The sequence below is a fragment of the Scyliorhinus canicula genome, chromosome 25, assembly GCF_902713615.1.
Source record: "Scyliorhinus canicula chromosome 25, sScyCan1.1, whole genome shotgun sequence".
In the NCBI taxonomy this organism is placed as follows: Eukaryota; Metazoa; Chordata; class Chondrichthyes; order Carcharhiniformes; family Scyliorhinidae; genus Scyliorhinus; species Scyliorhinus canicula.
Window position 1 is genome coordinate 2,916,830 of NC_052170.1, and position 24,820 is coordinate 2,941,649.

Below are 24,820 nucleotides of genomic sequence, written 5' to 3' on the forward strand. Positions count from 1 at the left end.
AAAAGTTGGGATTTGAGGAGTTTGTGGGCTGTCAGGCTGCTCCCTCTGGTGGCTCCACCAACAAATAGCAACTTCAATGTGGACAAGCTGGAATCTTAATGGGATTCAGATACATGTTGTGTTGCTTTGTCACATGATCAAATCAGAAAGGCATCATCAAATCGTGACAGTATCACCCTGTAATTATCCACAGGAATACCCACCCATTAATGGATATCGCACTGTAGCTTCAGCTCAAACAGCAGGGCAGAACTGATTTGATATTTGATTTAATTTGCAAGATTGTGGGGAAAGGACATTTTGATCCAGGAGTGATTTCACGCACACGGATATGGTAAAATAAACTTTATTGCTAACACAAGGATTGAAATAACTTTGTCATACAAGAATGACAACTTTGTCACCTGAGGAAGGAGCAGCGCTCCGAAAGCTAGTGTTTGAAACAAACATGTTGGACTTTAACCTGGTGTTGTAATACAAAAAAACAGCTTACAATTACTCATTAACTAAACAACACTTACCAATAACAATGAAACACCAACTTCTAACTGCTATCTTTTATCTCCACTCAAGCAACTCCCATCTAAGGTCAAAATCCACTTTTAAATACAGTTAGCCAACTGAGGCGAGAGATTTCCAGGTTGTGGGATCGCTTAGCTCCATCACTTGCTGCTTATGGTCATAGAATCATAGAATTTACAGTGCAGAAGGAGGCCGTTCAGCCCATTGAGTCTGCACCGGCTCTTGGAAAGAGCACCGACTTAAACCCCGCCTCCACCCTATCCCCGTAACCCCACCTACCCTTTTTAGACACTATGGGGCAATTTAGTTTTTTTTTTTAAATTTAGATTACCCAATTATTTTTTCTATTAAGGGGCAATTTAGCGTGGCCAATCCACCTACTCTGCACATTTTTGGGTTGTGGGGGCGAAACCCACGCAGACACGGGGAGAACGTGCAAACTCCACACGGACAGTGACCCAGAGCCGGGATCGAACCTGGGACCTCAGCGTCGTGAGGCGGTTGTGCTAACCACTAGGCCACCGTGCTGCCCTTTGAGGGGCAATTTAGCACGGCCAATCCACCTGACCTGCACATCTTTGGACTGTGGGGGGAAACCGGAGGAAACCCACGCACACACGGGGAGAACGTGCAGACTCCGCACAGACAGTGACCCAAGCCGGAATCAAACCTGGGACCCTGGAGCTGTGAAGCCACAGTGCTAACCACTATGCTACCGTGCAGCCCTGTTTTTCGACATGCAAGTCGCTTCACCAGGTCGACCCTTCCAACCTCTATCGAGCTGCAGTACGTAGACAACGGCTGTGGGCACAGAGGCTGAGTACAAACCATTGTAGACTCGTTCACGGAGGTATATAAGCAAATGGGCCTCAGACAAAACATCTGGAAAACAGAGGTTCCCCAGCAGCTTGCCCCTACCACACAAAACTCCCCCCCCCCCCCCCTCCCCCCCTCCCTCCCAACCACACCCCACCGACCAATGCATAAGTGAGCCCCTGGACAATGTGGATCATATTCCATACCTCGGGAGCCTCCTCTCGGTGCGAGTGGACATTGACAACGAAATGCGACATGGACTCCAATACGCCAGTGCAGTCTTCATACACCTAAGCAGCAGATTATTCGAAGACTGACCTGAAGCCCAGCACCAAACTCATGGTCTCCAAAGCAGCCGTGGTCCCTGCCCTCATGTCGACATCAGAAACATGGACAATATGCAGCAACACCTGAAATCCTTGGAGAGATATCACCAACGTCGCCTCTGTAAAATTCTGCCGATATATGTACCAAAGTGAGCTAATATCCCAGGCTAATATCTCCAGTATCGAGGCACTGGTCACACTTGACCAGCTGCGATGGGCCGGGCCACATTGTCCACACGCCCTACACTATGCTCCTGAAACAAGTGCTCACATCCGAGTCCACAATAAGAAGCGATCACAAGGAGGGCAGAGGACACACCACAAGGACACTCTGAAAGCCTCCCTAAATAGATGCAACACCCCATCGACACGTGGGAATGGCTGGCCTCAGAATGCACAAACTGGAGAAGCATCCATGAAGGTGCCAATCATCACCCCGGGCGTCATGGGGTGGAGCACATGGAGGCCAAGAATAAACAGCAGAACTCAGAGCATCCCGCACACCTCATCAAACACCACCTGCCAAACCTGTGGCAGAGTCTGCAGATCCAGGATCGGACTATTCAGCCACTGCAGAACCCACTTCCCCGGAGTGGAAGCAAGTCATCCTCGACCCTGAGGAACGGCCTAAGAAGAGTCCTGTGCAGTTGCTTCACCAGGTTGACCCATTGTACGGTATTCCTGCCAAGGAATTTGGCTGAAGACAATGGGATATGGTTTGTTCCACATGGTCATACCTGATCTAACAGCCAAGGACAAAATCATTCACTAGCTGTCAGCACGCAGCTGGGGGATAGAGCAGAGTTGGGGAGGAGAGGCGATTATTTTTAATGCTTAGGGTTGTCAGTTTGGGGAGAGGTTGGATAACATGGATCAGAGGGAATTAAGAAATGTTGATGTTTTAGAGATAAGGAATGGAGAGTTCAGAATAGTTGGAGGGTACTTACAAAAAGTTTTTTTTATTACTTTTTCTAAGTTACAAAGCCAGGGCTCAGTGTGGACAGGGGCGAAACTCTAATCCAGCACCTAGCCTGCTCTCCAAAAAACAATTCAAATTGAATCCAATGCATGGTCCCCACAAGACAGTCAGACCAGATCTTAGCCAAAAGGCCGAGAAGCGAGGCTTAGAAAAAAACTTAATCTGAGAACTGCAGATTAGCAGAGTTTAGTTTCGACTTGAAAGCACGCGAATCATTGCAGATGCAGATCACGGTGAAGAGGTGAATAGGAGATTCGACAGGGGTATAAACAACAGAGAAGGTGGAAAGAGTGTCAAAAGATGTGACGCTTAGAAGAGAAATGGCCATAGGGAGAGAGGAGTCACCAAGATGGGGGTTAGCGACAATCCATCTGGCTGGTAGAGAAAGGGAAAGTGTGCAAAGGTTTGGAAAGGGAGGCTTCAGATTAGGGAAAGGAAGTTGATCCACAGGCAGATGTGTTCGGTAACGAGCGGACCTGGAGGCTTAAAAGGGCACAAGAGGGGGAGAGACAGAAAGGACCCAGTGGCTGGTGGTGGCAGGAGGCCTGGTCTGCAAACTGGGAGGATCTGCACACCAGCACTGAGATGGTGGGCTTGGGAGGGGGTCCGGAGGGCGGTGGTGGGAGTGGGGAGGGGGGTCCACAGGGCGGTGCTGGGAGTGGGGAGGGGGGTCCACAGGGCGGTGCTGGGAGTGGGGAGGGGATCCACAGGGTGGTGCTGGGAGTGGGGAGGGGGGTCCGCAGGGCGGTGCTGGGCCTGGGGAGGGGGGTCCGCAGGGCGGTGCTGGGCCTGGGGAGGGGGGTCCGCAGGGCGGTGCTGGGAGTGGGGAGGGGGGTCCGCAGGGCGGTGCTGGGCCTGGGGAGGGGGGTCTGCAGGGCGGTGCTGGGTCTGGGGAGGGGGGTCCGCAGGGCGGTGCTGGGAGTGGGAGGGGGGTCCGCAGGGCGGTGCTGGGCCTGGGGAGGGGGGTCCGCAGGGCGGTGCTGGGCCTGGGGAGGGGGGTCTGCAGGGCAATGCTGGGGAGGGGGGTCCGCAGGGTGGTGCTGGGCCTGGGGAGGGGGGTCCGCAGGGTGGTGCTGGGCCTGGGGAGGGGGGTCCCAGGGTGGTGGGGAGGGGGTCCGCAGGGTGGTGGGGAGGGGGTCCGCAGGGCAGTGGGGAGGGGGTCCGCAGGGTGGTGCTGGAAGTGGGGAAGGGGGTCCGCAGGGCGGTGGTGGGAGTGGGGAGGGGGGTCCGCAGGGTGGTGGTGGGAGTGGGGAGGGGGGTCCGCAGGGCGGTGCTGGGAGTGGGGAGGGGGGTCCGGAGGGCGGTGCTGGGAGTGGGGAGGGGGTCCACAGGGCGGTGCTGGGCCTGGGGAGGGGGATCCGGAGGGTGGTGCTGGGAGTGGGGAGGGGGGGTCCGCAGGGCGGTGCTGGGCCTGGGGAGGGGATCCGCAGGGCGGTGCTGGGCCTGGGGAGGGGGGTCCGCAGGGCGGTGCTGGGAGTGGGGAGGGGGGTCCGCAGGGTGGTGCTGGGCCTGGGGAGGGGGGTCCCAGGGTGGTGGTGGGCCTGGGGAGGGGGGTCCCAGGGTGGTGGGGAGGGGGTCTGCAGGGCGGTGCTGGGAGTGGGGAGGGGGGTCCTCAGGATAGTGCTGGGCCTGGGGAGGGGGGTCCACAGGGTGGTGGTGGGCCTGGGGAGGGGGTCCGCAGGGCAATGCTGGGAGGGGGGTCTGCAGGGCGGTGCTGGGCCTGGGGAGGGGGTCCGCAGGGCAATGCTGGGGAGGGGGGTCTGCAGGGCGGTGCTGGGCCTGGGGAGGGGGGTCTGTAGGGCGGTGCTGGGAGTGGGGAGGGGCGTCCGCAGGGCGGTGGTGGGAGTGGGGAGGGGGGTCCGCAGGGTGGTACTGGGCCTGGGGAGGGGGGTCCCAGGGTGGTGGGGAGGGGGGTCCGCAGGGTGGTGCTGGGCCTGGGGAGGGGGGTCCGCAGGGCGGTGCTGGGCCTGGGGAGGGGGGTCCGCAGGGTGGTGGTGGGCCTGGGGAGGGAGTCCGCAGGGCAATGCTGGGAGTGGGGATCCACAGGGCGGTGCTGGGAGTGGGGAGGGGGGTCCGCAGGGTGGTGGTGGGCCTGGGGAGGGGGCGTCCGCAGGGTGGTGGTGGGAGTGGGGAGGGGGGTACGCAGGGCGGTGCTGGGCCTGGAGAGGGGGGTCTGCAGGGCGGTGCTGGGAGTGGGGAGGGGGTCCGCAGGGCGGTGCTGGGCCTGGGGAGGGTATCCACAGGGCGGTGCTGGGCCTGGGGAGGGGGGTCCGCAGGGCGGTGCTGGGCCTGGGGAGGGGGGTCCGCAGGGCGGTGCTGGGCCTGGGTAGGGGGGTCCGCAGGGCGGTGCTGGGAGTGGGGAGGGGGGGTCTGCAGGGCGGTGCTGGGCCTGGGGAGGGGGTCCGCAGGGTGGTGGTGGGAGTGGGGAGGGGGTCCGCAGGGCGGTGCTGGGCCTGGGGAGGGGGGTCCGCAGGGCGGTGCTGGGCCTGGGGAGAGGAGTCCGCAGGGCGGTGCTGGGAGTGGGGAGTGGGTCCAGGAACCGAACCTGGGACCCTGGAGCTGAGAAGCTGATATGAAATGTTAATTCCATAAGGAATGGTAAGGACAACCCATCTAAAAACTCCACGATAACTGAACACTCCTCCGGGGCTGTGATCTATACAGATTCTTATAGAATGCTTCGAAAGCCGTGTTGACTTTAAGCGGAGTGGAAACCAAACTGGCACCGACTCCCTAATCTCACGCCAAGCTGTCTGCCACCTCAGCTGATGAGCTAACAGGCGACCTCCTGCCTTTGCCTCGTACACAGAAAATATCACCTTCGAGCATCGCAGCTGACTTACCACCTTACCTGTTAATAACAATTCCAATCAAGGATGGAGTGCGTCTGCCTTTGCCATTCCACTCACAGGAGACCATCTCCCCCCTAATAGCCACCTTAAAGGTTGCCATAGTGGGGCAGCACGGCGGCACAGTGGTTAGCATTGCTGCCTCACGGCGCTGAGGACCCGGGTTTGAATCCCGGGCCCTGGGTCACTGTCCGTGTGGAGTTTGCACATTCTCCCCGTGTCTGTGTGAGTCTCATCCCCACAACCCAAAGATGTGCAGGGTAGGTGGATTGGCCACGCTAAATTGCCCCTTAATTGGAAAAAATGATTGGGTCTCTAAATTCATAAGAAAAAAAAAGGTTGCCATAGCGTAGAGGGTGATGAAGACTCGCTCTAGTTAAATTGACACATTCCTGAATGGAGGAGGATATACATTTGAAAAATCCTTTATCAGCTAACAGTGTATGCAACCTCCGCGGTGCCTACCCTCCGCGGTGCCTACCCTCCGCGGTGCCTACCCTCCGCGGTGCCTACCCTCCGCGGTGCCTACCCTCCGCGGTGCCTACCCTCCGCGGTGCCTACCCTCCGCGGTGCCTACCCTCCACGGTGCCTACCCTCCACGGTGCCTACCCTCCACGGTGCCTACCCTCCACGGTGCCTACCCTCCGCGGTGCCTACCCTCCGCGGTGCCTACCCTCCGCGGTGCCTACCCTCCGCGGTGCCTACCCTACGCGGTGCCTACCCTACGCGGTGCCTACCCTACGCGGTGCCTACCCTACGCGGTGCCTACCCTACGCGGTGCATACCCTACGCGGTGCATACCCTACGCGGTGCATACCCTCCGCGGTGCATACCCTACGCGGTGCATACCCTACGCGGTGCATACCCTACGCGGTGGGCGCGGAGGGGAACCAGACTGTCGGACCAAATCCAAAGTGTGGAGTCCATGGTCCAAAATCACAACAGCCGAATACCCCGCCCCTTCACCCACCAGAAAAAAGTCAATCCGTGAATACACCCAATACACATGGGAAAAAATGAAAAATCCTTCTCCCTCAGATTCAAAAGACGCCATGGATGTGCCTCCCTGCCACATCTGCTGTATAAAAGCCAACACCATCTTTGCCAACCCTGTCCGAGTCAGCGACCTGGACACCAATCCAAATTCAGATCGAGGACAGAGTTAGAATTCTTCCCTCAAGGTTAGTAGATGCGAGTCCAAGTCAGGAATGGACGCCAGCAACCTTCTAACAAACTCTATCATCCCAGTTTGCCGCATGAGCATTGACCAGGACCACCAAAGCGCCAAAGGCCCACTGACCATAACATATCTCCCACCAGTAGCCGAAAATGGAACAGGTTTATTAATCACAATCGCTGGCCCTCGAGCCCTACCAGCAAAGCCCGAATGAAACACTGGTTCACGCACCCCTTCTGCAACATGGTCTGGTCCCTTATCCGCAAATGGGTCTCCTCCAGAAACACATCAGCGCTCAACCTTTTCAGTTTAGCGCATACCCCCAACCTTTTCGCTGGACCACCCAACCACTTATATTCCAGGTGACCATCCGAAAAAGGGGAAAAAGACGGCCACCAAACCCACCAGCAAGACAAAACCAAGAGATCTGTAGTCGCCATCAGCAAACTAACGTAACCCCCATCCCCACCCTTAAACACCACACCCAAATTTACATTCCAATAAGCACAAAACAGATTAACCCCCCCCCCCCCCCACTAACCCTAACCCCCCAAAGCAAGAAGCTGATTATCCCACACCAAACTAGTATAATGAGCTGCACTCCCATCACTTCACTCCTGTTAACTAGCAAACTCTCCAGCTAGCAGGCCAGCCCCCACCCAGGGGAAAATACATACTGCCCAAGCAGAAAACGCAAGTAGGACAAAACTCTTCAAACATCATATTCCAACTGGAAGCTATATATTCCCCATAGCAACCTTAATACAAAGAACACGCCTCGTAACATTCAGCCCCCCACCAACATGTGAAACAATTATATCACCCAAGAACATACAAATACAAACACGTATGTACAAGGAACCCCCACAACTGTCCACTCCCATTTGCCCATCCCCAACAACCATAAACCCCACAAAAACACGATGAACTCAGGGCAGCACGGTGGCGCAGTGGGTTAGCCCTGCAGTCCCATGGCCCCGAGGTCCCAGGTTCGATCCTGGCTCTAGGCCACTGTCCGTGTGGCGTTTGCACATTCGCCCCGTGTTTGAGTGGGCTTCGTCCCCACAACCCAAAGATGTGCAGGGTAGGTGGATTGGCCACGCTAAATTGCCCCTTAATTGGAAAAAATGAATTGGGTACTCTAAATTTATAAAAGAAAAAAAAACACCATGAACTCGAACCAAGCCCATGTTTTGTCTCATAAGTCACTCGGATCCGAGCTGACTCGGATACACCACCCCAAACCAAACTCTATATTTGTACACGGTGGCTTCGGCCTTGTTAAACGCCTCCTGCTTCTTTCTCAGCTCAGACGTCCTGGTAAATACTGATGGCGGGACCTTCCCACTTGTAATCCCAATGTTCCTCAGCCTATTTCAGGGACAGTTCCATCTCCTGGAAGCTGTGGAAACAAACAACAACTTCCCGAGGTGGTTCTTTAGGCCGGGGCTTCGGCCAGAGTATCCGATGGGCTCGATCCAGTTTGGGAAGCGATGTGAACCAACCCTCCCCGAGAAGGACTTTGAGAGAGTTGGGCCTCCCAAGGCAACCACATAATTATGAGATTCTGCCTCCCATCCCGGTTCTCTACATCTTGGCCCTCTGTGCTTTAATCTCACCGTCCATCAGGGTGATCTGAGACTCTAGCGAGGCGATTTGTTCGCTGCGCTTTGAAAGATCCGCCTCCACTCCCCTAATCGCCCACCAAGCTCGTTTTTTTTTTAAAATTTAGATTACCCAATTATTTTTTCCAATTAAGGGGCAATTTAGCATGGCCAATCCACCTACTCTGCACATTTTTGGGTTGTGGGGGCGAAACCCACGCAGACACGGGGAGAATGTGCAAACTCCACACGGACAGTGACCCAGAGCCGGGATCGAACCTGGGACCTCAGCGCCGTGAGGCGGTTGTGATAACCACTAGGCCACCGTGCTGCCCCACCAAGCTCGTTTACCGATCAGAGATCTTTTCCAACTTTGATCGGATAGGAGCTAAGGCATCCTCTTATTGACTTACCACAACCCTCCTGTTGTCCTCAAACTCCACGGCTAAGCCGCCGGCAAGCATCGTGGACGGAGTCACGGGTGCAGCCTCTGCCATTTTCTCCACCGAGATGCCTCCAAATCCACCAAAGAATTTCTATCAGTGATTTTTTAATTTGCCCTCGTCTTTCTTGGCATTTACCTCATGTGGTAACATCAATTTCAGGTCAAAACATCCCCAGAAACTGGGCAAAAAGGGCGTAAATAAAACCAAGTACTCAGACGGGAGCCACCTTGTGCGCTGCCACCAGAGGTCCCCCAGTCTGCTGAGTTATAGATTTGGATTAGTCTTGATCTATTCCAGGTCTTTACCAATAATTTAAACGGTCTCCCTTAGTCCAAGTTCGAAGCGGTCGATGAAGATATCCCAGACTAAAGATATTGAGGCCAACAGTTGTACACACACCGCCGAAACTCAACGTAAATCAAAAGTGGAATTGAACCTAGGACAAAAACATGAACAAGGATCCAGAACAGAAATTCACTTCCCGAGAGTTAGCTGGTAGCTTGGAAATGTGCATACGAACAGGGTAATAATGGAGCTGTAAAGCGTGAAGAAAATCTCTTCACAGAACACCAACATGCGTAGTGCTCAAACAGATACACCATCAACCTGACCAGCAAGAGTTTAGATCGTGGATCCCTGTTAACACTGCACTAAAAGTGATATCTAGGACAGAAACGACTAATTTCGAGAGTTTAAATGTGCACAAAGAGGGAGGCACGGCGGCGCAGTGGTTAACACTGCTGCCTCACGGCACCGAAGTCCCAGGTTCGATTCAGGCTCTGGGTCACTGTCCGTGTGGCATTTGCTCATTCTCCCCTCTTGCGTGGGTTTCGCCCCCACACCCCAAAAGATGTGCAGGGTAGGTGGATTGGCCACGCTAAATTGCCCCATAATTGGAAAAAATGGAAAATTGGAGTTGGGTACTCTAAATTTTAACATTTTTTTAAAAATGTGCACAAAGTTATCCGGTATTGTCCACACAACGCCAAGACAATAATTTACTGCATCGTATCTTTATTTGCATACATGGTAGTCAAAACAAGAAACAAAGGTTACAACCACTACCTCGCTCGTAAGCAGCAACCACCTCAGATCAAACAGGTCACCATAGCAGGCAGCATCAGCAACACTGGCCCCAGCAGAATAATCTGAACCATTATCTGTGCAGCACACAGGATTCTTTCAAATATGCGAAGACAATGTAACAAGTCAAACCCGGTATGGAGAATACTATTATGGTTTCAACAAGAGTTTAAAAGAATTGAAAACAAATGCACGGAATGGAGACTGATGGAATTCCCTTTTCCAAGCTCCTTTGTCAAGCTGACAAAATAAAGACCTTGTACGTGAAACCAGGCACTCAAAATTCAGAACCAATTTTGCCAGTCGTTAAGTTCCCTTCACCTCACAGCAAGTGTTCAGACTGAGGGAGCTAAAGGACCCGTGCAGCAAGGACACTCAAATATAAAGTCATTGCCAGTCAGGATTGTAAAAGCATTTTAGTGTCAGCAATATTTTCATTCAGGGATTCTGCTTTTAATTTTCCATCACCCCCACCCCACCATATTCCTGTTCCAATTTTAATTACACATCAAATAAGTGAGATTTCCAGACACCCCCATCATGCTTCTTGCAAGAATTTCAACAACCCAAGGATTCTTTCCGAACATTATTTCTTCCTCTCATGAAGACAGTGTGTGTGTGTGTGTGTGTGTGGGGGGGGGGGGGTGTGGGTGTGGGTCTGCTTCCATAGGCAATGGCAGCTCGTATGCTCTCTTTCTCTCTCCAGTACCTCTCCCAGGAAACCTATTTCGCTGCACAGGACTCAGCAGCGAGAGGTGGGAGGCTGCTCAGGAGGATATCAGTGCAGAGTCACAATGGGGTAACCCAGCACATATCAGGAGCTGAACCTGGCTCCTCCCCAGCTCCACCGCTCAGCGCACACGGAAGGGCGTGCACTAACTCAATGAAGCAATGGGGAAAGCAGTCAGCCGCTCGGACAATCGAGAAGGTTTCACTTGCACAGATGCCAGCTGATCCAGAGTTACTGCAAAAGAGTAAAGCAGCCTGCATGCTCTCAAAACTTGTGTTTTCATACAAAAAGCAGTTGATTTGTATAGGACTTTAACCTTTCATTCAATAGATTTACATATTGAACATACGTGAACCCCTATGGGTCAGTGAACAGGATGTAGTCTGTAACTCAACACAGCATTTTAAACTAGGAGATATAGAAACAGAAAATAGGTTTATTTTTCTTCACTGCTTTCTTTTTTAACTTCTTCATAAACAGGATCATCATCCTCTGCACTCTTCTCTCCTTCTTCCTCTGCATCCTTTGCATTCGGTATCCAAAGCCCCGAGTCAATACAGCGCTGCATATGGTATTTGGCTTCCTGGAAACAGCACAGTGCATTCAGTTTCAACAATATACAAACCTGCTCTCCCACAGAAGGCAGTGAAAACTATAGCAGAGCTTCAGGATTCCCTCAAATACCCCAGGATTGTTTTTTTTGGGAGGTGTGTCGAGTGTATCAGAAGGACAGATGCTCACCAAGGTCATCACAAGAAAGACCTGGTTCAATATCCCGACACGGCCAGCCCCAATGACCAGAGAGTCAGAGACACAGACCACTTGTAGTGTTTAGTGTTAAAGTATATTTTGTATGTGTCTTCCCAGTAGACAACACTAAAAGAATCCCAATGACAACAAAAAAAAAGGTGAACAAGAGGGAGGAACTAAAAACAACCACCATCAGCAGAGAGAAAGCAGAAGCAAAATGTTTTCCTAATAAATTTAGAGTACCCAATTTTTTTTTCCAATTAAGGGGCAATTCAGCGTGGCCAATCCACCTACCCTGCAGATCTTCGGCTTGTGGGGTGAGACTCATGCAGACACGGGGAGAATGTGCAAACTCCACACGGACAGAGACCCAGAGCCGGGATCAAACCCGGGTCCTCGGTGCCATGAGGCAGCAGTGCTAACCACTGCGCCCAAGCAGAAGCAACATTAATGGGACTGAAGACTGACACAAATTCGGGACCTGATGGTTTGTGTCTTCGGGCCTTAAAAATGGCTGCCGAGGTAGGGGAGGGAGCGGCTGCCGAGGTAGGGGAGGGAGCGGCTGCCGAGGTAGGGGAGGGAGCGGCTGCCGAGGTAGGGGAGGGAGCGGCTGCCGAGGTAGGGGAGGGAGCGGCTGCCGAGGTAGGGGAGGGAGCGGCTGCCGAGGTAGGGGAGGGAGCGGCTGCCGAGGTAGGGGAGGGAGCGGCTGCCGAGGTAGGGGAGGGAGCGGCTGCCGAGGTAGGGGAGGGAGCGGCTGACGAGGTAGGGGAGGGAGCGGCTGACGAGGTAGGGGAGAGAGCGGCTGCCGAGGTAGGGGAGGGAGCGGCTGCCGAGGTAGGGGAGGGACCCGGCTGCCGAGGTAGGGGAGGGACCCGGCTGCCGAGGTAGGGGAGGGACCCGGCTGCCGAGGTAGGGGAGGGACCCGGCTGCCGAGGTAGGGGAGGGACCCGGCTGCCGAGGTAGGGGAGGGACCGGCTGCCGAGGTAGGGGAGGGAACCGGCTGCCGAAGTAGGGGAGGGACCCGGCTGCCGAGGTAGGGGAGGGATCGGCTGCCGAGGTAGGGGAGGGACCGGCTGCCGAGGTAGGGGAGGGACCCGGCTGCCGAGGTAGGGGAGGGACCCGGCTGCCGAGGTAGGGGAGGGACCCGGCTGCCGAGGTAGGGGAGGGACCGGCTGCCGAGGTAGGGGAGGGACCGGCTGCCGAGGTAGGGGAGGGAGCGGCTGCCGAGGTAGGGGAGGGAACCGGCTGCCGAGGTAGGGGAGGGAACCGGCTGCCGAGGTAGGAGAGGGACTGGCTGCCGAGGTAGGGGAGGGACCGGCTGCCGAGGTAGGGGAGGGAACGGCTGACGAGGTAGGGGAAGGACCGGCTGCCGAGGTAGGGGAGGGACCCGGCTGCCGAGGTAGGAGAGGGACTGGCTGCCGAGGTAGGGGGCAATGTGAGTATAACGTGGGAAAACGTGAGGTTGCGCACTTTGGCATGAAAAATAGAAAAGCAGAATATTTAAATTGGTGGGCAATGCAGAATACTGCAAGAGGGGAATTTGGGCGGCCACATACATGAATCACAATGGGTTGTGCATGCAGGTACAGCAGTCATGAGGAAGGTGGTAGCGCAGTGGTTAGCCCTGCTGCCTCACGGTGCTGAGGTCCCATCCCAGCTCTGGGTCTCTGTCCGTGTGGAGTTTGCACATTCTCCCCGTGTCTGCATGGGTCTCACCCCCACAACCCAAAGATGTGCAGGGTAGGTGGATTGGTCACGCTAAATTGCCCCTTAATTGGAAGAAATGAATTGGGTACTCTAAATTTTAAAAAAGTAATGAGGAAGGCAATGGACTGTATGCCTTTATTGCAAGAGAGATGGAGTATAAAAGGAGCGAGTGCTCACTACAACTATCCAGGGCATTGGTGCACCTGGAGTGCTGAACATCGTGTTAGTATAGTTGCATTAGAGGCAGTTCACAGGTCGTTCACCAGGCTGATTCCTGGACTGAAGGGTTTATTTTTTGAGGGCGGGTTGAGCAGATTGGGCCTTTTCTGACTGGGGTTGAGAGGAACGAGAGGTGATGTTACTGAAATATACAAGTTGTACAGGGGCGTGACAGGGTGGATACTGAACGGAAGTTTCTCCTCGTGGGGAATCTAGAAATAGGGGGCAGAATAATAAGGGGTCTCCCTTTTCCAAGTAGAGATGGAGAGGAAATCTTTATTTGAGAAGATCGTTCTCTTCCCCGGCGATACGTCGGGGGCTGGGTCCGTGATACGTCGGGGGCTGGGTCGGTGATACGTCGGGGGCTGGGTCAGCGATACGTCAGGGGCTGGCTCGGTGATACGTCGGGGGCTGGGTCGGTGATACGTCGGGGGCTGGGTCAGTGATACGTCGGGGGCTGGGTCAGTGATACGTCGGGGGCTGGGTTAGTGAAAATACTCACTGTTGGTTCCAATTTGCTGATTTCATCCTGCAACATCTGAATATCTTTTGAATCAAAGCAATTCTTCATCTCCTGCAAAGAAGATTTTGGCAAAATTAGAATCAGCAAAAGGGGAACTCTCCGATAAACTAATGCAAGTATTTATTTCAATTTGGAAATCTATCATTGCTAATTCCAAGATTCATGATGAGTATCAATGATTATGAAGAGATAAGTGCCATTTTTAAAATCCTGAGTAAAGGCTGGAAATAGGTGGAGAAAGTTTCTCAGCTCTGTGACTCTCCTGATCAGAGACGTCGATCAGAGACACCCCTCGTCACCAAAGCACCTGGCCTGCCGAGTATTTCCACCTCTTTATAACAAAGACCAGTACAGCAGAGGAACAGGCCATTCGGCCCTCCAAGCCTGCGCTGACCGTCTAACCTAAAACCTTCTGCACTTCCGGGTTCTGTACCTCTCCATTCCCATCCTATTCATGTAAACGTCACCATCGTCCCTGCTTCATCCACCTCCCCCGGCAGCGAGTTCCAGGCACCCACTACCCTCTGTGTAAAAACTTCCCTTGTGCAACTTTCCCCTCGCACCTTAAACCTATGTCCCCGCGTAATGACCCCTCCACCCTGGGAAAAAGCTTCTGACCATCTACTCTGCCCCATAATTTTGTAGATTTATATTAGGTCGCCCCTCAACCTCCGCTGTTCCCGTGAGAACAAACCGAGTTTATCCAACCTCTCCTCATAACTAATTCCCTCCATACCAGGCAACATCCTGGTAAATCTCTTCTGCACCCTCTCTAAAGCCTCCACATCCTTCTGGTAGTGTGGCGACCAGAATTGAACACTATACTCCAAGTGTGGCCTAACTAAGGTTCTATACAGCTGCAACATGACTTGCCAATTCTTGTACTCAATGCCCTGACCAGTGAAGGCAAGCATTGCCGTATGCCTTCTTGACTACCTTCTCTACTTTGTGACCTGTGGAGCTGTACACCCAGATCCCTTTGCCGATCAACACTCTCAAGGGTTCTGCCATTTACTGTGTATTTCCCACCTGTATTAGACCGTCCAAAATGCATCACTTCACATTTGTCCGGATTAAACTCCATCTGCCATCTCTCCGCCCAAGACACCAACCAATCTATATTCACAATTCCATCAATCTTTGTGTTGTCCACAAACTTAATCAGAGCGGTTACATTTTCCTTCAAATCATTTATATACAGTACAAACAGCAAAATCCCCAGCACTGATCCCTGCGGAATACCATTAATCACAAACCTTCCATTCACAAAAGCACCCTTCCACTGCTACCCTCGGTCTTCTATGACCGAGCCAGTTCTGTATCCATCTTGCCAGCTCACCTCTGATCCCGTGCGATTTCACCTTTTGTACCACTCTGCCATGAGGCACCTTGTTAAATGCCTTACCGAAGTCCATGTAGACAACGTCCAACCTATCTTCATCAATCATCATCGTCACTTCCTCGAAAAACTCGATCAAGTTATTGAGGCACAATCTCCCCTTCACTAAACCATGCTGCCCCTCGCTCTTCAAACAGTTTCTTCCAAATGTGAGTAAATCCTGTTTCGAAGAATCCGCTCCAATAATTTCCCTACCACTGACGTAGGGCTCACCAGCCTGTGATTTCCTGGATTATCATTGCTACCCTTCTTAAACAAAAGAACATTAGCTATTCTCCAGTCCTTTGGGACCTCACCCAGAGGATAGAAAGTGAGGACAGAAAGATTTCAGTCAAGGCCCCAGCAATTTCTTCCCTTGCCTTCCTCAGTGTTCTGGGGTAGATCCCATCAGGCCCTTGCCGAATTATATTTCAGATTTCAAGCACGTTGCTCCTTTCAATGTGATGCACGATAAGATTTTTACTGAGCTCAAGAATTCCCTCCATTTTCCCACGTCAACCAAAATCAGACGAGGAAGTGAAATTACACAATACCAGTTTTTGTCATTTGGAAGCCCAATCACAGAATCATTACAGCGCAGGAGACATTCGGACATCGAATCTGCATCGACCCTTGGAAAGAGCACCCTACTTAAACCCATGGCTCCATCCTATGTTAGTAACCACACCTAACCTTTTAGACACCAGCCCGGGGTTTGGTGGGACATGAACCTATTGTGCCAGAAGTTGAAAGTGAGGAAACTACTTGAACTTGCGACTGAACTGCCCAGATACAGAAACTCAGCTAAAATCCCCAGTCTATAGGAGGGTGGCAGGCTCCAGCAGGGACACAGTTGGAACGGGAAGAAAACAGGAACAAAAATCACGTATCGAATAGGTCTTTGATGTAAATCCTCAGTTAATCCTCCAGAGAGTCAAGGCATCATTAATAAATAATCCCCTCACCACGGGCAGGCTTTCGTACACCTCCACAGGATCGAGCCCACCAGGTCCCAGCCGTTTCTGACGCTCCTCCTCTTCGTACTCCTTCATTGCCTTTTCTATCCTTGCCTGAGCACGACCTTTGACCCTCTCCTTAAATGCTCCAAGCTCATCATTAAATGCATCAATATATTGTTTATCTGCTGTCTGTAAAAAGGGAAGCAGTTTAAAACATCAAATCAACATCAGTTGGACACAGTGATTTTATCATTCAGGCCCCTCTCCCCTACACAATTCGCCAGGTTGCACAGGCTCCTTACCAAAGCTGCTATTCCCCATCCTGCAGCTGGGAATCACAAACAATACTCATCGCTAAAAGCCAATACACCCGTAAAAACAGAAAACAAAATGGCTAAGCAATGTTGACCGTCATCCCAATCAGACTGGAATACCATGGGGAGGAAGTGACGCTCAAACTGTGATGAGCTCCGGGCACTTCACCCTTTGGAAGGAGGGCAGGTTGCTGAAAGTTTGCTTATATTTTGCGGCATTGAGAACGGTGAAGAGCGATCTTACTGATGTATTTAAAAATGACCAAAGTAGGGGGCGGCACAGTGGTTAGCACTGCTGCATCATGGCACTGAGAACCCGGGTTCGAATCCCAGCCCTGGGTCACTGTCCACGTGGAGTTTGCACATTCTCCCCGTGTCTGCGTGGTTCTCACCCCACAACCCAAAGATATGCAGGCTTGTTGGACTGAGGGCAGCATGGCGCAGTGGTTAGCCCTGCTGCCTCACGGTGCCGAGGTCCCTGGTTCGAACCCGACTCTGGGTCACTGTCCGTGTGGAGTTTGCACATTCTCCCCGTGTCTGCGTGGGTTTTCGCCTCCACAACCCAAAGATGTGCAGGGTAGGTGGATTGGCCACGCTAAATTGTCCCTTAATTGGAAAAAAATTAGGTCATCTAAATTTATAAAAAAAGATTATTATGGGAAATGGAATAACAGTTGAAAGCAGTTAACATCGATCAACCATGAATTAATCGGCAGAACAGGGACAAGGGGCTGAATGGCTTCCCCCTGTTACAATCCTAATTAGCAAGTTATTGGCTTGACTTTCCCCCTCATTGATAGTCAATGTTGGACCCTATTGCTGCCCCTAGTGAAATCCAGCACATTTTTATAGAATCATATAACCTCTCCAGGATAGAAAGAGGCCATTTGACCATTGAAGTCTGCACCTACCCTTTGAAAGACCACCCTACCTAGGCCCAATCCCCCGCCATGTAACCTCACCCTAAGGGGCAATTTAGCATGTCCAATCTCCCTAACCTGCGCATCTTTGGACTGTTGGAGGGAACCGGAGGACCCGGAGGAAACCCATGCAGACACGGGGAAAACGTGCAAACGTCACACAGTCACCCAAATGAACCCTGGTCCCGGGCGCTGTCATGCTGCAGTGCTAATCACTGTGCCACCGTGACACCCCACGGTTGGCTCAGATTGTGGGATCCTTCCTGTTCTGCGGAGACCTGCCGATCGGAGTCACCTTGGGAGCAATAATTCATTTGGCCAATATTGTTACGTTTAACTTTCTCAGTCCTTGTAGCACAAGAGGATGCCATTTGGCTCTCTGTGAAACAGTCACGAAGTCCCATTCCTCCACTGCCCAGCGCTCGGTTTTTACTTCACAATTGACACGGTTGAACCGGGAACTGCATTCCAACAGTGGCTACTTGTCAGAACAGCGCAGGCAGAAATCTAATGCAAATTCATGAATGTGCAAGGAGGAAATTAAACCACAAGAATCTCACTGATTTAAATTCATTGCCAATCCAAAATAAATGAATTTATAAGCAATAAAGGGGAAGAAAAAAAAAAAGAAAGTCAATTATTCACCCCTCACTCTGACATTTATGAGGCACTTGGTTGAAGTGCAGGGTTAAAATTTATCACCGGCGATGATAATCATTCCGAGTTAATAATTGCTGGATCACAAGGTCAAATATGAATCCATATTTAATAGAGGACAACTTGGAATGGAACAGGTGAAGTAAACTCCCAGCTGCTTGAAATTAGAAAGACTGTCAGCCATTTCCAGACCTTGATTTTGGTGAAGAACTGTCGGAAACAAGCTCTGGGATCCACCTTCAGGCTCTTAGCAAGTTCCAGAATAAATTGCATCACTATTGTCTGGTGCGCTACCTGCGCCATCAGTGCGTGTTTCTGCAAATGGAATCCACGAATACAAGTTTAACATAATGCAAGCCAAAAGCAATCAGAAACAATCGTGACATTCAATTTATTCCTGTCGATTGTGATGCAGCAAATCCCCAGTCCAAATGTCTTTCTACCCGAGTTGAAATCTCATTTCATTTTAGACCCAGTCGAAATGAGAAACCATGCCTGGACTATCACCCTAACCTTTTTCAGACTCCACCAATTGTCTGCAATGACTGAATACTCAGCAGGTTCCAGGCTACCCACAATACAAGATGTATCTCCATGTGCAGAGTGGAACAACACTGCCAGAAGCTGAAATTATTGAACTTCACATAGACACTGGTTAAAAAAAATTCACATTCCACAGAATTACAGAGTAGACAATCCACCCTAAAGGGCTAATTCACAATGATACACCTGCAAACCAGGAGCATCAAGGGATAAGCATCAGCAGTAAAACGGAGTATTCACCTGTAGCCCACATTAACAGCAGCACAACATCATCTTATGACACAAAGTTACATCTGATAATACGTTAAAAAAGTGATCCACCTTCCTGGGTAGAATTCCACATGTAGAATTGGGGCTGATTAGGAACAGAAAATGAGATGTACAAAGGGTTAGTTAAATGGGGATTTTGTACCTTGAAAGAGTCAGCAGATGAAACACTGGATGAATTAAAAATGGATGAGGAGATATCAGAATGGCCGTCTATAACGGGGACTAAACGGGATGCCTCCAAGGATACTGAGGAAGGGTGGAACCCTTCTACATGCAACTGGCCATGGGTATGGAAGGGGTTGTTGAAGGAGACTTAAAGAGTTGCTGCAGTGCATCTTGCATATGGTGAACACGGCTGCTGCTGTGCGCCGGTGGAGGAGTGGATGCTGAAGGTGGTGGATGGGGAGCCAGTCAAGCGGGCTGCCTGGATGGTGCCGAGCTACTAGAGTGTTAGAATATAGAACATAGAACAGTACAGCACAGAACAGGCCCTTCGGCCCTCAATGTTGTGCCGAGCCATGATCACCCTACTCAAACCCACGTATCCACCCTATACCCGTAACCCAACAACCCCCCACCCCCCCTTAACTTTACTTTTTATGACACTACGGGCAATTTATCATGGCCAATCCACCTAACCCGCACATCTTTGGACTGTGGGAGGAAACCGGAGCACCCGGAGGAAACCCACGCACACACGGGGAGGATGTGCAGACTCCGCACAGACAGTGACCCAGCCGGGAACTGAACCTGGGACCCTGGAGCTGTGAAGCATTTATGCTAACCACCATGCTGCTATATTATTATTAATTCTCCAACTTATTTTCTCTTAATCAAGTCCCTTTGGAAAACCATGATTAAATATGCCTTGGCACAGACTGATGAATCTAGATTCTGATATATTAAAAAGCCACTGCGTCTTTTGCCACATCAACTTAAATCAGTATCTGTGGTTCTCCATCCTTCCAGCAATGTGGGCAGTTTCTCCCTCTCAACTGTGTCATGAATTTGAAGACCCCTATCAAATATCTCCTCCAGCTTCTCTGAAGAGAACAGCTCCAGCTTTTGTTAATCTTTTCACTTAGCTGAAGTTTCTTGTCCCAAAACCATTCTTGTAAATCTTTTCTGTGTCCCCTGTAAATTGTTGACACCCTTGCCTTCAGAGTTGGACACCGTTCTCTCGTTGAGGTCGAATCAGTGTTTTACAAAGATTCAGAATAACCTTTGTTTTTAAACTCACTGTCTCCATTTGTGAAGCTCAAGGATCCAGTAAACCATTTAATTGCTTTGTCAGCTTGCCCTGCCATCTTGTTTTCAAACTTTTATTCTTCCAAGGGATGTGGGCCTTGGTGATACACCAGCATTTATTGTTAATGCTTGAACTGAGTGGCTGGCTCGGCCATTTCAAAGCCAACCACACTGCTGTGGGTCTGGAGTAGGCTAGACCAGGTCAGAACACCAGATTTCTTTCTCTGAAGGACATTATTGAACCAGATGGATTTTTACACTTGATAGTTTCATAGTCACCATTACTGAGGCGAGTTTGTATATTCCAGAGTTAATCATTCAGATTTCACCAGCTGCCATGGTGCGATTTAAGCCGAGGCCTCTGGATTACTGGTCCAATGAGATGACCACTATGCCACCGTAGTGTCCTAAAAAGTAAGGTTAAGGGGGGGGGGTTGTTGGGTTACAGGTATAGGGTGGATACGTGGGTTTGACTAGGGTGATCATTGCTCGGCACAACATCGAGGGCCGAAGGGCCTGTTCTGTGCTGTACTGTTCTATGTTCTAATCTTTATTAGTGTCACAAGGGGGCAGCACGGTGGCGCAGTGGGTTAGCACTGTTGCCTCACGGCACCGAGGTCCCAGGTTCAATCCCGGCTCTGGGTCACTGTCCATGTGGAGTTTGCACATTCACCTCGTGTTTGCGTGGGTCTTACCCCCACAACCCAAAAAGATGTGCAGGTTAGGTGGATTGGCCACACTAAATTGAAATGAAATGAATGAAATGAAAATCGCTTATTGTCACGAGTAGGCTTCAATGAAGTTACTGTGAAAAGCCCCTAGTCGCCACATTCCGGCGCCTGTCCGGGGAGGCTGGTACAGGAATTGAACCGTGCTGCTGGCCTGCTTGGTCTACTTTAAAAGCCAACGATTTAGCCCAATGTGCTAAAATAGCCCCTGGTAAATTGCCCCTTATTTGGAAAAAATGAATTGGGCACTCTAAATAGATTTTTTTTTAAATTAGTGTCACAAGTAGGTTTACATTAACACTGCAATGATGTTACTGTGAAAAGCCCCTAGTCGCCACATTCCAGTGCCTGTTCGGGTACACAGAGGGAGAATTTATAATGTCCAATTCACCTAACACCACTTCTTTCGGTACTTGTGGGAGGAAACGGGAGCACCCGGGGGAAACCCACGCAGACACAGGGACAGCGTGCAGGCTCCGCACAGACAGTGACCAAGCGGGAATCAAACCTGGGACCATGGCGCTATGAAGCAACTGTGTTAACCACTGTGCTACCATGCCACCCGAAAAAGGAAAACCACGACAAGAAAAGGTAGGAGAGTGAGTAACTTTTACAGAGAGTCATCCCGGACGCAGGCAGGCTGAATGGCTTCCTCTGTGCTGTAACCAGTCTCTGATGCGACATTTTGAAATTCAATAAGAGGGAGGTTGACTGATCTGAAATCTGGGTTACTTATAAATTGAATTTAAATTCCCAGGTGCGATCATGTGATTTGGGTCTCTGGATTACTAGTCCAGGAACCTAACCACTTGAGCGCCTCACCCGCTGGACAGTTGAGACTTGCATTCTCAATGTTTCACAAATGCAGAAAGAACAGTATGAACCAGTGTACCTCTTCAACCTCTAGGTCAATGCACCAGATGACCAGGTAATTTGCTGTCTCCTCGGAAACAAGGTGAGGATTATCGGACAGGTGCTTCTGGCTGTCATCCCAGCGGCTGAACATGCCTGTGAAAAGACATGCAACAAGTTCATTTTCTTTCCTCATCCTCTGCCCCCTGCAAAACCGTAGCCAGTTTCTCACTCTTCACACAAGATGCAGCAAGTCGGCCGTGAAAGGCATCGCTGTCAAAACCTGCTCTGATCTTCATTTAAACATCCACAAATAAGCAGAGGAGCTGATGCAATACAAAATCACGATTCAGTATCACCATCAAGACCTGACTGCGCTTGTTGGCTACCTGACTCAGCACACACGCTGAACTAATCGCTAAAACAGTGGTGGGAAACGCGGCTCAGGGGCCACATGCAGCACATCAGGGTTCCGAGTGCAGTCCACGAGGCATTTTGGTGACCACGTGTCGGGGTGTCACATTCCACCCGTTTCCGACCACGTCGTCTTTTTCCTGTCAGTACGACGGAAGTGATACCCAGGTAAAGCCAGGGTACGCGAAGACAGGTAAAGCCAGGGTACGCGAAGACAGGTGCGTACTGATGGAATCCAACATTCACTGTGAGAGCCGTGCATTCCCTCTGCGCCCAAAGCTCAAATATTTCTTTTGTTTTTACCATTTGAAGTTGATATTAGTTCTGTTAATATACAAATGTTTCGGCTGCACGGTGGCGCAGTGGGTTAGCCCTATTGCCTCACAGCGCTGAGGTCCCAAGGTTCAATTCTGGGTCACTGTTTGTGTGGAGTTTGCACATTCTCCCCGTGTTTGAGTGGGTTTCCTCCCACAACACAAAGATGTGCAGGGTAGGTGGATTGGCCACGTTAAATTGCCCCTTAATTGGAAAAATTGATTGGGTACTCTAAAAAAAATACAAATGTTTGAGCATTTTCTGGTTATGAAATATTTGACCTATAATTAAATGTTTTTAATCTTGAATTTAACCCTGAAGTGTGAGGTGATGCATTTTGGGAGGACTATCAAGGCCAGGGGTAATACAATGAATGGTAAGTCGCTAGAACGTACAGAGGATCAGAGTGGCTATGCTGTGCATGTCTATAGTTCCTTGAAGACAGCAGGACAGGTAGATGAGTTGGTTAAGGCATATGAGATACTTGCCTTTATTTACCAAGGCATAGAATAAGAGCAGGGAGATTATGATGAGAGATGTACATAACACTGGCTAGAACACAGGTAAGGAACTGTGCGCCGCTCTGGTCGCCACACTATAGGAAGGATGTTATTGCCCCAGAGAGGGTGCAGGGGAGTTTTACCAGGATGTTGCCTGGGATGGAGCGTTTCGGCTATCAAAAGAGACTGGATAGGCTGGGTTGTTTTCCTTGGAGCAGGGATGGCTGAGGGCTGACCTGATTTGAGATATATAAAATGATGAGGGGCATAAATAGAGGGGATGTGAGGAAAAACCTTTCACCAAGAGGGTGGTGGGGATGTGGAACGCTCTGCCTGAAAGGGTGGTCGGGGAGGGAATCCTGACAACTTTAACAAGTATTTAGATGAGTGATTGAAATGGCCAAGCAGACAAGGCTACGGACCAAGAGCTGGAAAATAGGATTAGAGTTGAAAAGTGCTCAACAGCTGGTGCAGGCACGATGGGCCAAATGGCCTCTTTCTGGGGTGCACGAACTCTCTTCCTCTTATTCATGGGTTCATGGTTGGTGAACAAGCCCGATTTCAATCTTGTGACCCACTTAGATGCAGCAGCCGACTGCAGCGCGCACCGACAGGCCGACTGCACCGACAGGCCGACTGCAGCGACAGGCCGACCGCACCGACAGGCCGGCTGCAGCGACAGGCCGGCTGCAGCGACAGGCCGGCTGCAGCGCGCACCGACAGGCCGACTGCAGCGACAGGCCGACTGCACCGACAGGCCGACTGCACCGACAGGCCGACTGCAGCGCGCACAGACAGGCCGACTGCAGCGCGCACCGACAGGCCGACTGCACCGACAGGCCGACTGCAGCGCGCACCGACAGGCCGACTGCAGCGCGCACCGACAGGCCGACTGCAGCGACAGGCCGGCTGCACCGACAGGCCGACTGCACCGACAGGCCGACTGCACCGACAGGCCGACTGCAGCAACAGGCCGACTGCACCGACAGGCCGACTGCAGCGACAGGCCGACTGCACCGACAGGCCGGCTGCACCGACAGGCCGACTGCACCGACAGGCCGACTGCACCGACAGGCCGACTGCACCGACAGGCCGACTGCAGCGACAGGCCGACTGCAGCGACAGGCCGACTGCACCGACAGGCCGACTGCACCGACAGGCCGACTGCAGCGACAGGCCGACTGCAGCGACAGGCCGACTGCAGCGACAGGCCGACTGCACCGACAGGCCGACTGCACCGACTGACCGACTGCAGCGACAGGCCGACTGCAGCGACAGGCCGACTGCACCGACAGGCCGACTGCACCGACAGGCCGGCTGCACCGACAGGCCGACTGCACCGACAGGCCGACTGCAGCGCGCACCGACAGGCCGACTGCACCGACAGGCCGACTGACCGACAGGCCGACTGCACCGACAGGCCGACTGTAGCGACAGGCCGACTGTAGCGACAGGCCGACTGCACCGACAGGCCGACTGCAGCGACAGGCCGACTGCAGCGACAGGCCGACTGCAGCGACAGGCCGACTGCAGCGACAGGCCGACTGCACCGACAGGCCGACTGCAGCGACAGGCCGACTGCACCGACAGGCCGACTGCACCGACAGGACCGACTGCAGCGACAGGCCGACTGCAGCGACAGGCCGACTGCACCGACAGGCCGACTGCAGCGACTGGCCGACTGCACCGACTGCACCGACAGGCCGACTGCACCGACAGGCCGACTGCACCGACAGGCCGACTGCACCGACAGGCCGACTGCAGCGACAGGCCGACTGCACCGACAGGCCGGCTGCAGCGCGCACCGACAGGCCGAGTGCAGCGACAGGCCGACTGCACCGACAGGCCGACTGCACCGACAGGCCGACTGCACCGACAGGCCGACTGCAGCGACAGGCCGACTGCACCGACAGGCCGACTGCACCGACAGGCCGACTGCACCGACAGGCCGACTGCAGCGACAGGCCGACTGACCGACAGGCCGACTGCAC

The 24,820-nt window shown here is 52.3% G+C and overlaps 1 protein-coding gene across 1 annotated transcript in view; it reads right to left on the reverse strand.

The window, feature by feature from the left end:
- Positions 1–9,716: 9,716 nt before the first annotated feature.
- The window catches only part of cdc37 (cell division cycle 37 homolog (S. cerevisiae)), a 30,681-nt gene continuing 15,577 nt past the window's right edge, over positions 9,717–24,820 (reverse strand). The window contains exons 4-8 of the mRNA XM_038784790.1: positions 21,641–21,756; positions 18,152–18,274; positions 16,075–16,257; positions 13,711–13,782; positions 9,717–11,115 (exon numbers count right to left, since the gene is read on the reverse strand). Coding sequence (XP_038640718.1) covers positions 10,969–11,115; positions 13,711–13,782; positions 16,075–16,257; positions 18,152–18,274; positions 21,641–21,756 — 641 coding nt within the window. The 3' untranslated portion in view covers positions 9,717–10,968. The remainder of the gene's footprint in view (positions 11,116–13,710; positions 13,783–16,074; positions 16,258–18,151; positions 18,275–21,640; positions 21,757–24,820) is intronic.